This window comes from Zeugodacus cucurbitae, chromosome 5, assembly GCF_028554725.1.
Source record: "Zeugodacus cucurbitae isolate PBARC_wt_2022May chromosome 5, idZeuCucr1.2, whole genome shotgun sequence".
Taxonomy (NCBI): domain Eukaryota; kingdom Metazoa; phylum Arthropoda; class Insecta; order Diptera; family Tephritidae; genus Zeugodacus; species Zeugodacus cucurbitae.
The window spans coordinates 39100942-39116957 of NC_071670.1; the positions used below are offsets into that span (position 1 = coordinate 39100942).

At 33.2% G+C, this 16016-nt stretch overlaps 2 protein-coding genes across 15 annotated transcripts in view; one reads left to right on the forward strand and one right to left on the reverse strand.

The window, feature by feature from the left end:
* Positions 1 to 16016, forward strand: part of LOC105212012 (uncharacterized) — a 463761-nt gene that overhangs the window by 9220 nt on the left and 438525 nt on the right. For all 5 annotated transcript variants that reach the window (XM_054232153.1, XM_054232157.1, XM_054232154.1 and 2 more), the window contains exon 6: positions 1192 to 1340. The gene's annotated coding sequence lies outside the window, so the exon portion shown is untranslated. The remainder of the gene's footprint in view (positions 1 to 1191; positions 1341 to 16016) is intronic.
* Positions 1 to 16016, reverse strand: part of LOC105212013 (vascular endothelial growth factor A) — a 37017-nt gene that overhangs the window by 7237 nt on the left and 13764 nt on the right. For 6 of the 10 annotated variants that reach the window (XM_054232161.1, XM_054232162.1, XM_054232164.1 and 3 more), the window contains exons 2-7: positions 11386 to 11876; positions 2278 to 2383; positions 1890 to 1916; positions 1489 to 1805; positions 1239 to 1322; positions 735 to 842 (exon numbers count right to left, since the gene is read on the reverse strand). In XM_054232161.1, coding sequence (XP_054088136.1) covers positions 735 to 842; positions 1239 to 1322; positions 1489 to 1805; positions 1890 to 1916; positions 2278 to 2383; positions 11386 to 11583 — 840 coding nt within the window. In that variant the 5' untranslated portion in view covers positions 11584 to 11876. Of the gene's footprint in view, positions 1 to 734; positions 843 to 1238; positions 1323 to 1488; positions 1806 to 1889; positions 1917 to 2277; positions 2384 to 11385; positions 11877 to 11968; positions 12083 to 16016 lie in introns of those variants that run through there. The other 4 variants (XM_054232168.1, XM_054232166.1, XM_054232169.1 and 1 more) reach the window with 4 other exon arrangements.

The window sequence follows — 16016 nt, forward strand, 5'->3', positions numbered from 1 at the left end:
GTCATTAAATCTCTTATATTCAAACTATATATATTATTATCAAACTTCCGCTTGGCTTTATACCGCATATACCGGTTAATATGTGAGATAGCTTAGCAAAATTAAGTGAGTTTATAGTCTTGGATATAGTGTACCTTGGTGGCGAAAATGAGTGAAATCGGTTTAGGAATAACCTCAGACGTCATATAGTATATATGATGATAATTTTAGTTATTCTATTGGACTTTATGCCGAATATATGGGTCAAATTGTGTCTTCTTAAAATTCATCAACAAATTTAGAGAGTATAAAATGTTCGGTTACACCCGAACTCAGCCTTTCCTTACTTATTTTAACTTGCTGCCAAGAGAGTCTAATATATTCGTTAGTATGTGGACAGCTTTACTTTTATTGCGACTGCGATAATTGCCTTACAATTTAAAAAACCGAAAATAATTTCGAAGAACTAATAAACTGAAGTTATAACTGGAATTATACTTTTAATCGATTTCTCTTCTTCGTAGAAAATGAACTTCATTTTTTACAAATCTGGACTCACATCTATTAAGTACAAATATCTTTTTTCTTTTTTCTTAATTGTATACTGCTCTTCAGGTATAAAAATATGTGCTTGTAACCGCATTTAACCTAATTACTTGCTCCATTATATTGCTTAATTATTGTTAATTTATATATGTATGTACAAAAACCCTTTTTTTTTAATTTTATGTCACAATTTATTTGTGAGTACTCACATCGATACAGGCACATTGACTCTCGTCAAATATCGTGCCGGTCGTGCAGGATTGACTATCACGACAGACACAACGGCATTCCGTTTCATCCCAGAACTTGTGTGTTTGCTGGAAAATGAATAAAAGTTTATGAAACATTAGTGCTTTTTAGGAAATTTTAGACTTTTTAGTTAATTATTATTTTTTTATTTTTTAATAAAATAAAACATTTTATTTGATTTAAGTGTTTTTTATTTAATAATATTTTATTAATTTTATTATTTTTTATGTTTGTTTTTAATAATTATATATTAATATTTTTAACATTTTATTAATTTTATTTATGTTTTTATGTTTATTTTTTTATTATTATTTTAAATTTTTTTTTATTATTTTTTTTATTATTTTTTTTTATTATTTTTTTTTATTATTTCTTCTTTTTCATTTATAAATCATATATTTTTTGCTTTCATTTTAGTTTCATCTCTCAAATTCTCTCATATTTCTTCACCATCGCATACTAACCTCGTAACATTTCTGCCGCGCATCATCATTTGTACACTCACAGGTGCACCGGTCCGGCAGATATCTCTGATATTGCTTGCAATCCTGCAAAAATTAGCGCCGGTGAGTACATAATTAATTATTCTCTCATAAACAACCAACACCATCACAAAAAAAAAACATACACGCCAAGCATTGCAACGAAGCTGAAGCTCAACAACAACAACACCAACTACAAAAAGCAAAAGTGAAAGCATAAAAGCGACCATACCCGATTACCTACCTCCGCCTTAATGCGACAGTCGCATTTACATTTCGTATGCTGTTCGACGACGACAATCTCCTTGCCATAAAGACGCATGCGATTGCCGGTGGCCACTTCAAAAGGCACCACCTGAAAGTTGATTGTCTCCGTCTCGACGGGTTGACACGACATCAGCTGGGAGGAGCAACAACCGCCACAGCGTTTCACACGCGTACACTTGGGAAAGTAGTCGATTTTTGGATCTTTCGAGGGCTCCAGTGGTATGAGCGGTACCACGGTGTTCTCGGGTATGCAAGCAGCTGGCTTAGCCTGTTGTAAATTAGCTAGTTGGGGGGGAGGTGGGAAAAAAAGAGTGCAAAATTATGAGTTGGAATTCATGAATTAACAGCGCGTAAACACTGGCTTACCACGCTCCACGCTGCGTCTGAAGTTGTCTGAAATGAAAGAAACGAAGATATGTGCTAATTAGTTGCATAAACAATTAAAAATAATATCGAGCTCTAATCTAAAATTAGTATTATGTGACATACTCTATAGTACTATGTTTGCTCTGTACTCGCATTACCCATATTTCCCGCGCTTCACTGCTCAATAACATTGTCATCGTCAACGTGCTTCGTTTGTCAAATTAATTTTCATTATTCACCACGTCTGTCTCGTTTTTAATGTGGTTTTCAATTTAAAATTCTTAATGAATGTCGAGAATTTACGTACAATTATCAACTAAGCGTCCAAAAATGTTTACCTCAATGACTTTATGCGTGCAAAATGCTAAGCTATACACATTACACTCACCTTGAAAGCCTAGCTGGGGATCAAGGGTGTCCTTATCGACGAAGCGTTCTATTAATTCATCTAAATCTGTCACATTGGCCAGCTCTTTGTAGAACGGTAAAAGATTCTAAAAGTAAAATATATGCTTAGTTAGTAATGCAAGTATATTTTAATATTAATTATGAATTAATATAAGATTATTAGCAAATTTATTCTAATAATATTCTATTCTCTATTATACCATAGAAAGACATATAGTAAATATTGATAAGGAAAATGTATGTATCAGCCGTGTCAAATAATATTCTCTAGACGCTTTTCAGTCGCGTTCGCTTTCAGCGAGCTATTATTCTCAAAAGCTATAAAGCGCTAAAAAATCAAACTTCTAAAGCAGTATAAAGGGATGAGTTGAGATATCTTTAGATACTACTTCGAGTAATATTAGGTCTACAACTTTGCTTGAAATTAAAAAAGAAAAGCAAAATTTCCCGCAAATGTCGAGAATGCGGCTCAAATAGTGATATATTCAGTTGAGAATAAGTTTGGGATGTAAGCAGATGTCTACAAAATTTTGTTGGGTAAATGTTGACACAAATGTCCAAGATCGATATAAAACGATTTAATCGATTTAATCGACCAGTGCTTGACCCTAGAGACATTTCCGCAAATGTCGATAATTCTGCTCAAAAAGTGACATTTTCAGTTGAGAATAAGTTGAAACAGATGCAAACAGATCTCTACAAATATTTTGTTGAGTTAATGTTGACATTAATGTCCAAGATCGATATAAAAAAATTAAAAATTTAATCGACCAGTGCTTGACCCTAGAAACATCTAATCTCTCTGGAAAATAACAGTTCGTCTCCAAGGCGGCGATTCCACCCTTTTTGTAAAAATCTTATATATGCACCCACTCTAGAACTGTGCTACTCATATCTATGTACATTGTTTTGATTTCTTAGAAATGCCCAATAACTACTTATCCAATCTTTATTCTGAGCATTTCGATTTATAGCTTTCTTCATTATGATCTCACTCCAAGTTAGGTGAACAAATATATTACAATATTTAGCCAGATTGCCAGAGTACATAAGTGATTATTTTATTGGGTCTATACTTTATTCGTACGGTATTTTTTTAAATTTATTTAAAATTTGGTCAGCTTAGCGGACAATCCAGTTTTGAATAAACTTCTCGTGTTCGATCGCAAATTTCGGGTGTTTTTCGGCAATCGTTCACTTCAATTTTATTAGTTTTTGATGGTAGCGTTCCCCATTAATGGTTTGACACGGTTTTAGAAGCTCTTATGAACCCAACAAATACAGCGCAGTACCTTGGCGCCATGGATATTCGATTTTGTCGTTAATTGGGTCAGGTTTCGTGTATGATTTTTTGCGTTACGGATTGTCCATGGTTCCATTTTGCATCACCAGTTAAAAACTGACAACTTATATTTGTAGCTTCAACCAACATTTTGATGTGCAAGTTCGCCTTTCAACGTCTGTTGGCTTCAATTCATATGACACCCAGTTTCCTAGCTTATGAAAGTATCCGACTGCTTTGTAGCGTTTTGAAATGGCTTGAGTGACTCCTAAAATTTCTGGGGCTTCTTCTTGTGTTTGACAACAACAATCTTCATCGCTTAATGCTTCCAGTTCCTCATCTTAAAATGTACTTCGTCTTTCAACAAAAATCATCACATGTAAAACCACTTTTGGCATGTTCGCTCAGCGAGAGCATAAAATATTATTATATTTGATAAAAAAATGTTGATTCTGTTTCAAAGGACATATGTATACTGAATAAGACATTCAAGAAAGTACTGTTCTTGTAACGGATGTTTGGAAGTTTGGAATAATGATCAAGGTACGCCATCTAATCATACATAGCCTGAATATAGTCATAGACTCAATATAAAAAATGTATGCTCTAGAAAGCATGGATGGGTGTAGAATTTTTTGGGTATGATTTGGGTATAGATTTGACTTCAATGTTGCATATATATATAGAGAAATAGATGTTTAATCTATATTAATCCACTTTATTTTCGATGATGTTAACGTTTTACCTAAATTTCTTAACTTACATTCGAATATAAAGACAATTTGTTGTTGAGGCATGACTGACTTTCAGATAGTACTTCAATCCTCTAGTCGTCAGCTAACTTTTTCAAATTTGGTTTTAGAGGGGTTTGAATGTAATATTGCTCTGTTGTATGAAATTATTTAAATAAGGAATGTGAAATTGTATAGTGTCTTTAGATCTAACAGTGTTTCTGATCTTGAAATATCACAAGTGAAAGAAAATCGACTTCACTCCTTCCAAGAATTATGAATTTGAACTAAGTTAAGGTAATTCGAATTCCATCCAACTGTGACGAATTTATAAACTATTCTCAAATGTCAAAAATAAAGTAACAATTACTTGTGTAACGTAAATTCAGAGTACAGGAAAATAAAATCCAAGGGTTTCGCTGTCTAACGCTCACTAATCACTTTAACATCATAGTTAGAGCAGTGAAAATTCGTCAGTTAGCGTTATAAATCGAATGAAATCTCCTAGGCATTGAAAAGAAAAGTACAATTATAAATTATAAGTCGGCGAAAATCTCGTAAGCAAGAGTTATTGGTAGCTCGTTTTTTCGCCAGTTATTGTCAACTCAGTTTCTGGTTCATCACAATTAAATGAAAATAAAAAAATTACGATTATAAACGCACATCATTAAAGCTCTGGACTACCATGTGAATACCCGCTTATTCCTTCTGGAAGCATTATAAACCAACCGCAAGTTGAAAAACCCCATATTACGCAGGTGTAAATATCGATTAAATCACAGATTAATAATTCAATTAATTAATGTTAATTATTGTAAGCTTTCCTATAATTATAAATTGTATATTTATATAGCTGTGAATTTAATATGATTTATTCTATATGAAATTAAATATTTGTTTTCACTTGTTACTGTTAGTACAAGCACTATAGGTATAAAAATCCTGTTTAATGTTGTTATTGTAAAAATCTTTAAAAATGTTTATGTTTGTCTGAGCGCACATTGGCATCTGAAAATTTTTATTGTTTTACGGCTTTTTCGCTTGTTTAAAGTAATATGCATATTTATGGCAAGTGGTTGTTGTTGTTACAATGAGACACCCGTCCGGCAGCGTTTTGTTGTTTTTGTCGCATTTGTTGCCGGGCAAATTGATTCGAGTATTTTTGTTTGTATTTATACGTATGTTTCTGAGTCATAGCGACATTCTTTGTAAATCTCATTTAAGTAAACAATGGCAAGTGGCTTGCTCAAAACCGGTAAGCAGTTAGTTAATCAGTTAAGAGTGTTCGAGTTAATAACCAAAGTAGGCGCCGCTAATTGTTGCCTGTCTTCACACGTGCCACTCAGATTGAATCGCAAATTGTTGAGTGATGTAGTGCAACAGGTGTTTATTTGTTTGTTCTTGATTATTTCTGATAGTCCTAAAAATATGTGTATTATGTTTAGGGTGGTTCAAAAGTAATTCTATTATATATTTTTGTTTAACCCCTCAATTAGTAGTACCCAGGCTAAATATATCAAATATGAATTTAAGATGACGAACATGGGTCAAAGTTCACAATTGGAACTGAGACCTGCTTCACCTAAAACCAAATATTATACTTGGAGACCTATATGAAATATCTTGAAGTTGGGGTAGACGAAACGTTTTTAGAAAGCCGTAATTAAACCCAAAAGTTTATATTTAGTACTTTAGATCACAATAGTACCAATATTGGCATTCAAATGAGAAAAGTCAAATATATTAGTATTTCCCTCATAAGAGAACCACCCTAATTCTCATACATTTTACGAATATTTTTAACTCTTTTTTAGTTTTTTTCAAACTCCAAGCGGAATTTGATGTCGCAGCGATTTTTATTATTTATACAAGTTGGCGGAAATTACCAATGACGCGTTCAGTGACGGGCGACTCACGGCAATGTCATGAGCGAAAGAAAAAAATATAGAGCGGATGTGTTACCTGAGTTGTTTGTGTAATGCTCGTAATTGATTGGGCATGTTAACATATGTATGTGCATTTTACATCCCCTCTGCACTCCTGAGCACCGTTAATTGTGCGATTTTTAATTTCAAGTGATTAACACGTTTGCACCTACAGCAGTGCACTCAAATAAAGGGTGATTCAATATCGAATAATTTTAAAAGATAGTTAGAATGAGTTTTAACTAATTGATAGTAGCTAATAACTAAATTGATGCGGTAAGGTCGCTAATTACTATGCAAAGTTTTAGTACTGTTCTATGATGACGTTTTCCCGTGGAAATTTTCGTGATAAGGAAAATGATTTTCTACCAAAATTTGTCTGCTTCAGTATAAAGACAATACGAACTTAATACTTATTTTACAAAACATAGCACTACATCAGTTAAGGATGCAAAAAGTTTTTGACCCACCCTGTAAATCACTTTTCACCATAAGACTTTCCAATAACTATTATAAAAGTAATATTATTGTGAAACCGCAATGTTGATTTCGCTAGCAATTAAAGCATTATAAGTTCATTAGACACGTTGTCATGGGGAATCTAACGAGGAAACACGCTAAACAACTCGCTAAGGAGCTTTAGCTATAGATAGATATAGCAAAGCAGACATTCTGAATCCCTTCTTATGGCCTTGTATTTCACTTCAACTATGGGTTAAACGATTTATAAACACGTAATCTTTTTTTTCTTGACGGATCACGATAGAACACGTTTATAAAAATCGCTAGAATTCCTCTACTTCGGCACTTCGAACGAGGTCAAATTCGAACAAATTTGATATTTTTTATACTAAGACTTGAAAATATTGATTTTTTTCCAATAATAAAGATTTTTTGTATTTATTTTTGAAAAAATTCCAGCGAGGTTTGATCGATACTCAAGCGCGGATTAGTACCTATAGAAATCTGATTACTAGAATAGATCGATAATTGGGGGTTTTAGACAAATAAGACAGTGTCTAAAATATAGCACTTTATTTAGAAATACCAAAATTATTACGGGATCAAAGAGTTGGCAAAAGCCGACAAAGAAAATATGTTAAAACTGGAAGTAACTTTATGATCTGATGAACTACTTTTATGTAAACAAGATGAGATCATCTTCCAAATTTTCACAGTAAAAACGTAAAGGTAACCAAGAATATAAAAATGTCAATCCTGTTAGAATTCAAATCTGATCTGACGAGACCTAAACGAAGTCATCTAACATAGACCGGACAGCAATACAACGAATGATAGGAACATCATATTGTTAATGAAATACATATGGTATTTTTTTATTCATAACAAATTTTTACGGTGTTAACTGAAAATTTCTATTAAAAATTCCAATTCTTTTAAGGCAATTGACAGGTATTTCAAATCAATAGATCCTCATCAAAAGTTCTAAAGCCACTCCAGGAAACAGTATGATATGGAAAAAATTGTTTATTATTCGTGAATTGAAGACGTGAACTTAAATAATATCCTACGTCATGACTCGCGGCGCTTCCGCCTTGTTTATTGTAGCCTTCAGCGAAATCAACTGATCACCTTGGAGCTCCGATTGTATTGAAATAAACTTAGTATGCGATCAATCCATTTTTAATTTAGGTTTTCTAAATATATAGAGCAAGAATTGATACATAGAATTTATAGAAGAAAATGGCACGGTGTCCTGAGAACTTGGATGTTGTATGATATTTTTGATCTTCTTTTCATTTTGAATTTTTTAAGAGAAACTATTTATGCGCCATCCTGTATCAGTGTTCTTTGTATCCCTTTTGACGTTAATAACGGTATTCTACGTTATACTTTTCTCTGTCAATTGCACCTCAAATAAATTCGTTTTGCACAACTGATTCGTCGTCTCCACAACCACAAAAGATACATTTTTGCTTTGCAGGCATTTTTGTTTCATTTTTTAGTCGATCGTGAGTCACAAACGGAAGCTACTGCTTTTCTAAAGTCAATAGCGACGTGTTGGAACTGCAAAGCGCCAACTTATTATCTATTTGCGCTTTAACTGCTTTCAGATTTCAACGTTGATTCTATTTGTGTGGCGTTTATGAGTGGTTGTCTTATTAATTACTTTTACATTTCGCCTTTCAATTGACGTAAGAAATGGCAAAATACGGATTTTATCGGTTAATTAAAAATTTGTCGCCATGCTCTTCTATGGTTATATGTATTAAATATTGTTGAGGGAACTCACAGGTGGAGAAAATATAAATAGACATATGTATGTATATATGCTATGATTTTAATTAACTACATTAATCGCAATTTCAATAAACTAATCCATTCGAATGCAAAGTAAACACTTCTAAATGTGCCGTGCAACTGATAATAAAATTTTAATTTTTATTTGCTTAAAACTTAAATTTATTAATTAAGTGAGCTTTATTGGGCTTATCATTGTGCATAAGGCACACTCGCATATTTGTTTGTATATGTGTAATGTAAATAATAAAATATTTATGCATTCTTTCGAAGTGCCCATGACATTCGAAACCTCAAGGGGAGATAAAAATTAATTACAGTGGGTGGTAAAAGTATAGTGGAAGAAAGTAAATATTTTTTTATATTTGTATCGCATGATTGATAATTGTTCTTATATATGTATATCAGGCTCGGACTTTTCGCATCGCCGCTAGAGTTGCATTAAATGATTTAAAGAAAGGGATATATTATTTTTGAAGTAGACATATTTTGAAAAAAAAAAACTACAATTTTTAGATAAAAAACCATTTGGAAAACAAATACTACTCACACTAAAACTTCTTTTTATGAATGTTTTCTGGCGCTCTAAAAATAACTAAGCATCGAATCCGAATGGTCTATAAAAGTGGTTGTTGCCCGAATTCATAATCAAAACAATATATCATGTCACAAATCAATAACTAAATTTTGTGAAATAGGTTTTGAATTATCTCCGTTCAAATAAGTGTCAATTCCATAAGGAGGAGATGATTCCAACTCATCTGCATCCAGACAACTTTTGCAGCTACCACCTGATACAATTTTTAATGGGACCATGACTCTTACAATCGCACCCTAGACATCCTACGATTTTCCTTGAGTCAGAGGATCTTGCGACTGAACAGCGCTTGCCCAGCTCAGCTGATGTCCACATATCCAGTAGAAATCACCTCCTTGTTCCCATTCTAATGTTATTTCACTGCTACGCTTCGTAGTAATAGATCCGCTGCTATAAAGGTACCTAAGTTCACTTGCGCTTTAAAAAGTCATGAAGACTTTTGAAGCGCCCATCCAAGGATTCCATCGAATATTAATTTAACTATGGTTTCTTATATATAAAGAACTACCTAATATATGTCCATAGATCCTAGTTCATATTAAAAAAGTTGTTAAAACAATTTAAATTGTTAGTTTTGATACCTGTTTCCTATAATTGATTTTGTGACCAAATTTTACTATTTCACATGAGAAAATTTACATTTACAATTAGATAAATTTTTCGAAGATGTGAGTTTTTCTCCATTTGAAATTCATGATACAAAAACACAAATGCGTGAAATTTTTCATTGGGAATGTCGTTCACATCAAGTGAATTAATAAATAATAATCTAATAAATATTACAATATTCACCTTGATGATCGATATGTTTCTACAATAATTACCTAAAGGTATTCACACCTTTGAAAGTCTTTTGGTATCTACTGCATTTTAATGTGTTCAAAGGGTTACGAAACGAAGTGAAAATCATCAATACTACAATTTATGGTTACATTAGAATGCATCTTAAAAATAAATGCAAGTCCAAAGAGTATGTGATACCTCAATGAGTTTAATTATTGGTGGATCGTATTTGATCTAGCACAATTTAAAGGACGCCTAAACATTACTAGACCCCATTTGTTAAATGAATTGATCAACATAATACAATCACAGTGTTTCAAAAGCAGAATAAATTATACATATCATACCTTCGAATCATGGATTTATACTTAGGAATCCAAAGTCAATCAACAATATAAACTTTGGATTTTCCAAGATGGGCAATATTCAACAAAATTGATATTTTCCGATTTTCGATATTTAGGATGATGAGACTAAGTTGGAAAACAGCTATTTATAAAGTGAAGATCTTCATGAACACATTTGGCCTAATCATTGAATCCGTTTCGATCGAGAAACGGTTCGATTCGATCGAAAAATTTTACGTCGGAATCATTGAAACCGTATCGAAAATAAAATTTACTATCACATTGAACTCACTTAAAAAAAAACCTCAAAAAAATACATTCCGCGGCTAATAGATGTCGCTAATTATGAAATCATTGAATCCGCAAAATTGAAAATTTTGGCCAAAATCTATGCGTTGGTGAGTGAGATGCGGAAATTTAAAAGAAATGAACTATTTGTAAGTTTTTATGTAAATAATTATTGATGATGGAATAAATTATATTTTAAATGGGTATTTTAGAGACAAAAACAGACTAACAAAAATAAATTAAAGATGTTTAAAAGCGATATAAAGTTGCCCTCCGAAATAGCGAATGAATTTTCTCAAAGATCCTCAGGCGAATTAAATACTTTTTGGCAAGAAATTTCAAAATAGTTAAAGGTCAGTTTTAATTTGTTTTGAACAAAGCAAAAAGACATAGACATTTTATCAAATTTGTCGCATTTGTCGATAAAGATCAATAAAACAATTTTATGTTCTCACTTTGTGGTAAAGCAGTTTATTGACGGACTCAATGATTGCATAAACATTTACGATCGAAAATCTTTATCGTATCGATATCGAATTCGCTGCGGATTCAATGATTATTGGGTCTAATCATTTTTCATTGTTTTGAAAAACTTTAAATTTGTTTCAATTTCTTGTTGGGTGTAGTAGTAATAATTTAAGTTCCAAAAAAATGTAGTGCTAAATATTCAGTTCCGAACCATCTAACCTTTTCCTACATATATTATTTTCAATAATTTAGACTTGATATATACAGGTGTACTTATATTTTGCACAACTATATGACCTTTATCTCAGAATACATTTTGCAATAAATACTTTCTCTAATCAATTTGTATATGCAGATCCGCATATGTATATTATTTCTTCAGATGCCTTCCTCATTTCACTTACCTCATCACTTGCGCTGTTTTTCTGCACACGCGCACTCGTATCGGCGCTCGCCGATGTGTGCTCTGCGTCAGCGCTGCGCTTGTGTCGAAAACGTGTTGGAATTTCAATGCATGCAATGTTGTTGTACAGCATGGCAAAGGTGATGACAGTCAGCCACAGCAGTGAGGGCGACGACGTACACCAGCGTTTCATATGCATTTCGTTACGCTTTGTTAAACACTTCGCCGCACTTCAATCCACCACAATTCAATGCAATGCAAAGCAATCAATCTGGTATACTCAAGTGTTAATGTTTTTAATTATTTATTGCACTTTTGTTTTTACTTTCTAACGACTTTGTTGCTTTTTTATTTTTGTATTTTTATTGCTATCACAGCGTTGCAGTTAAGTAGTGTGTTAACAAGTTTGAGACCGACGACAGGCAGGCAGGTAAACACGCTCAGACTCCGTAATTTATAGCAAGTGCTATTCTAACTAATGAACCTGTTTGGCTGCAAATGATATTAAGAGAAGATAAATTAGTAATCAAATCAAATAAAAAGGGTTTACTTTTCATTTTTTTTAGGTTAAACATATTTATTACTTTGTGTAAATTTATGTTTCCCCTTTAAGGCTATTTACTTTTGTTGCACAGTGTTGGTGTTGGGGTTATTTAATTTATGCATAAGCGTCACTTTTCGTTTTCATTACAATTTTTTATATACATTTATCTTTTCAACATTTTCTAGCACCTCAACTTGTTGGTTGTTGTTGGTGTGGCGAAGTGTTTGCGCAGGCGCTGTATTGACGCGCATGCGCACAGGTGTTTTGTTTGTTTGTATGCGCGCAGCCGGTTCACAATACAAGTCTTTGTTTATAAATTCTGATATGCCCTGTCACATTGTTTAGTCTTTTATTCAAATGTTTTGTTGTTGTTGTTGCTGTAAATTATACGTTAGCGGTTGCCACTTGCCGGCAGATAATTTGTAGCCTTCTAAGCGCGTGCATATTAGCAGGCGTTTATAAATATGTATGCATATATATATGTATGACTTATAGCACATTTGTTTTAGTAGCACCTTGGCCGGGAGTAACCTTTTGTGTTGCTTAGTATTGGCTTAAACTGCTTGCCACTGCACCTTATGGTGCAACGCAACTTCTGTTGTGTTGTGAGTGTGTAATCCGAATGCAAATACAACCTGTTGTAAACTCAAGTGCTGCAGGCAAATATTAAATAATTTCCGTCAAATGTTAGGGGTAAATATTGAATTATCTTACGGCGGCGCCAAAGGTCATCTAATGATAAGTAACAATCTAAACAATATAAGCTGAAGAAGCATGCATTGTGTGCTTTCTTAACAGACAAACTTGAAACCTCTAAGCTAAACCTACTCTTAATCCATGCTAACAAATATAAAAATAACGGTAATCTTAAGCCGTTAATGATATAAAGGGATTGCAGTGGTATGGTTAAAACCAACTAATCTTGTTAGATCGTTTCCTTTACTGTTTTTATACTCTCGCAACAAATGTTGCTAAAGAGAGTATTATAGTTTTGTTCACATAACGGTTGTTTGTAACACCCAAAACTAAACGAGTTAGATATAGGGTTATATACGAAAGTGATCAGGGTGAAGAGTGGACTTCAAATCCGAATGTCTGTCTGTCCGTCCGTCCGTCCGTCCGTCTGTGCAAGCTGTAACTTGAGTAAAAATTAAGATATCTTGATGAAACGTGGCACACTTATTTCTTGGCACCATAGGAAGGTTGCTTTCGAAAATGAGTAAAATCGGACCACTGCCACGCCCACAAAATGGCGAAAACCGAAAACACATAAAGTGCCATAACTAAGCCATAAATAAAGCTATGGAAATAAAATTTGGTATGAAGGATCGCACTATGAAGAGGCATATTTGGATGCAATTTTTTTGGGGAAGTGGGCGTGGCCCCGCCCCCTACTAAGTTTTTTGTACATATCTCGCAAACCAATAGAGCCATATAAACCAAACTTTCTGCAGTCGTTTGTTTTAGCCACCTCCTAATACAGTCCAAAAATGAAAGAAATCGGATTATAGTTTAATAGTTTCCTTACATCCCAATGATATGTTGTGAAAATAGGCGAAATCGCTTCACAACCACGCCTACTTCCTATATACCAGAACTTTGAAGACGACCTGAATCGTTTACTTTACAATATATAAAGTAAGTACTAGTGTAGATATCGGTGCAGAACTTTGTACAAATACTATGTTTATAGTGTGGCAGCCCCATTCTAAAAATCGCCGAAATCGGACCATAGGTTTTTAAGGCCCCATATATCGAACACGAGGACCTCGGTGCTTCTATCCTAATATTATGGTTTCCAACTTTCAATGGACTTTATACAATATATATGACGAATATGTGGGTCAAATTGTGTATTATATAATATAAGGAAAGTTAAATAAATAAATTGCGAGAGTATAAAATGTTCGGTTACACCCGAACTTAGCCCTTCCTTACTTGTTGTTCTATTGTTTCAGTTGGAGTCGAATCTTGAATTCAAAATTTCTTTAAGATTATTTGTAATTGTTTTGATTGATTCGCCACGTGTAAATAGGACTACACCTCTATAATGAGGTACTCATTTGTTTTCTTTCATTCTAAGTATGTGGAATCTAAAGTAGAGGTATGACTCCAATCGTATGACAATGCTTTGCCTTCGTAGGCGGCTAATAATAACGACCTAATAAGTTACCAAGAGGGAGTTATAGAGCTGGAGAGATCGAGATCTTCACTTCGGAATATTTTCTATTAGTCAGAAAGATATTTTTTGTTTCTCTAGTATTACAGGTCTATGACTATATTGAGTGTAGACAGTTACCAGATAGGTGAGATTAGATATAATTGTGCTCGTAAACACGACGAATACTCTCGTTAGATTTTCTTATGCGATAAGGTTTAATATGTCTGAAACTTTATTCAGAATCAAAAAGTTTCAAGAACTCTTTTCTTAGTCTGATAACAAATTGAAAATAAACAACATAATTTGGAGTTGGAAAGTGCTAAAATTTATGAAAATTGGCCTTCACATGCCTAAAGTGCTTTAATGTTTTAAATATCTAAAATCCACTTTCTTTCAGACACGACCACTTACTAGTGTTATAACATAGAAACTTTCAAGAGAACAGTAGAAGAACTCAAGCAAAGGAAGCAGGAGCCTTTTCCATAATGAATAAGACCTGATAACTTTATTACAAAGTGAAGACGGAATTTCTGACAGATGAAGGGTAATGTTTCGTGACTAATATGAACGTCAGGATTTTATCCAACTTCAGGGCTGGGAACATTTTTGACATCATTCTATTATGTAGACACATCTGATATCTAGATAAAGGCTGAACCCACACCGGCTTAGTAAATACGTCTTTTCTTGTCTGACCTATAACTTCATATGTGACAACCCACACCGAACAATACGAGACAAAAACGTATGTTCGCTTGGTGTGGGTTAAAGCAAATACGTTTTTGTGTCTTATTAGTTAAAGATGTTCTGACTAAAGATATTAAACACTAATCCGGTGTGAGTTGAGCCTAAACTAAAATCTCAATTGTGTAAAACTTAAATTTTAAAGCAAACACCAAATTACAAATTTTAACACCATAATAAATTTTTTCCTAAACTCAACCCTGGAATAAAATTATGAGCTTTTTGTAGACCGCACTGTTGCTATCTATAATAATCTAGATTTATCTTATCTATTAATGTATTGCGCATGGAAGATTTATAACTCTCTTGAACTAAACCCGCTGAGGATGATGTAAAATCATCGTACAAGAATGTGACATATTTTTTCTTAGAAAAATATAAATCATAAGTGCTCAAAGAGCTGTACATACATACAAATATGATCTATTGAAACCTTTGGTACCACAGTTATTTTATAAGACATTTCAAAAATCACCGCAGAGCTATTAATAAATTAATTTTTTATTACACCATTTCGAAAACTGAAATATTTCCTGTTTGATTTATAATGTTATTCACATTAGCATTCAATTTGTTTACTTTACTTTGTACATTTTAGCCAAGTTAACAGCACAATCAGTTTCATTCATAATTTCTACAGAAATACAAAATTAAATGATAACAAAGAACTGATAAATAAAAAAAAGATTATGACTAATTAAGTAAAAATGTAGTGGTAATCATATCTTCGGCAATGCTACTCAACTTGACATTGATACCAGTTTGCTTTTGCGTTCTTATCTACCCGCGTTGAACGGCTTCAAAGCGAAGGTGTCCACATATGTACATAATATGACGAAATTTTTATACAACTGGCTGTAAATCATTGCCAAATGTCAATAGCTTTAGGTGAAGATTATTACAATAATATTTTTAAAATATTGAGGAAATAATTTTCGAACTTTGCAAGTTGTTTGGTCGAGTTTTTATAAAAACGGAGGTCCAAAATTTTACTATCAGGTATTATTCAAGTATTATAGTTCAATACGGCGGCGAAGAGCTGATAAGGTGCATGCATCAGCTTCTTTACCAAATATGGTCGGAAGGAAGCATGCCCGACGATTGAAATCTCAGTGTACTCTGCCCAATCCACAAAAAGGGAGACCCCACAATCTGCGCCAACTATCGTGGGATAAGCCTCCTT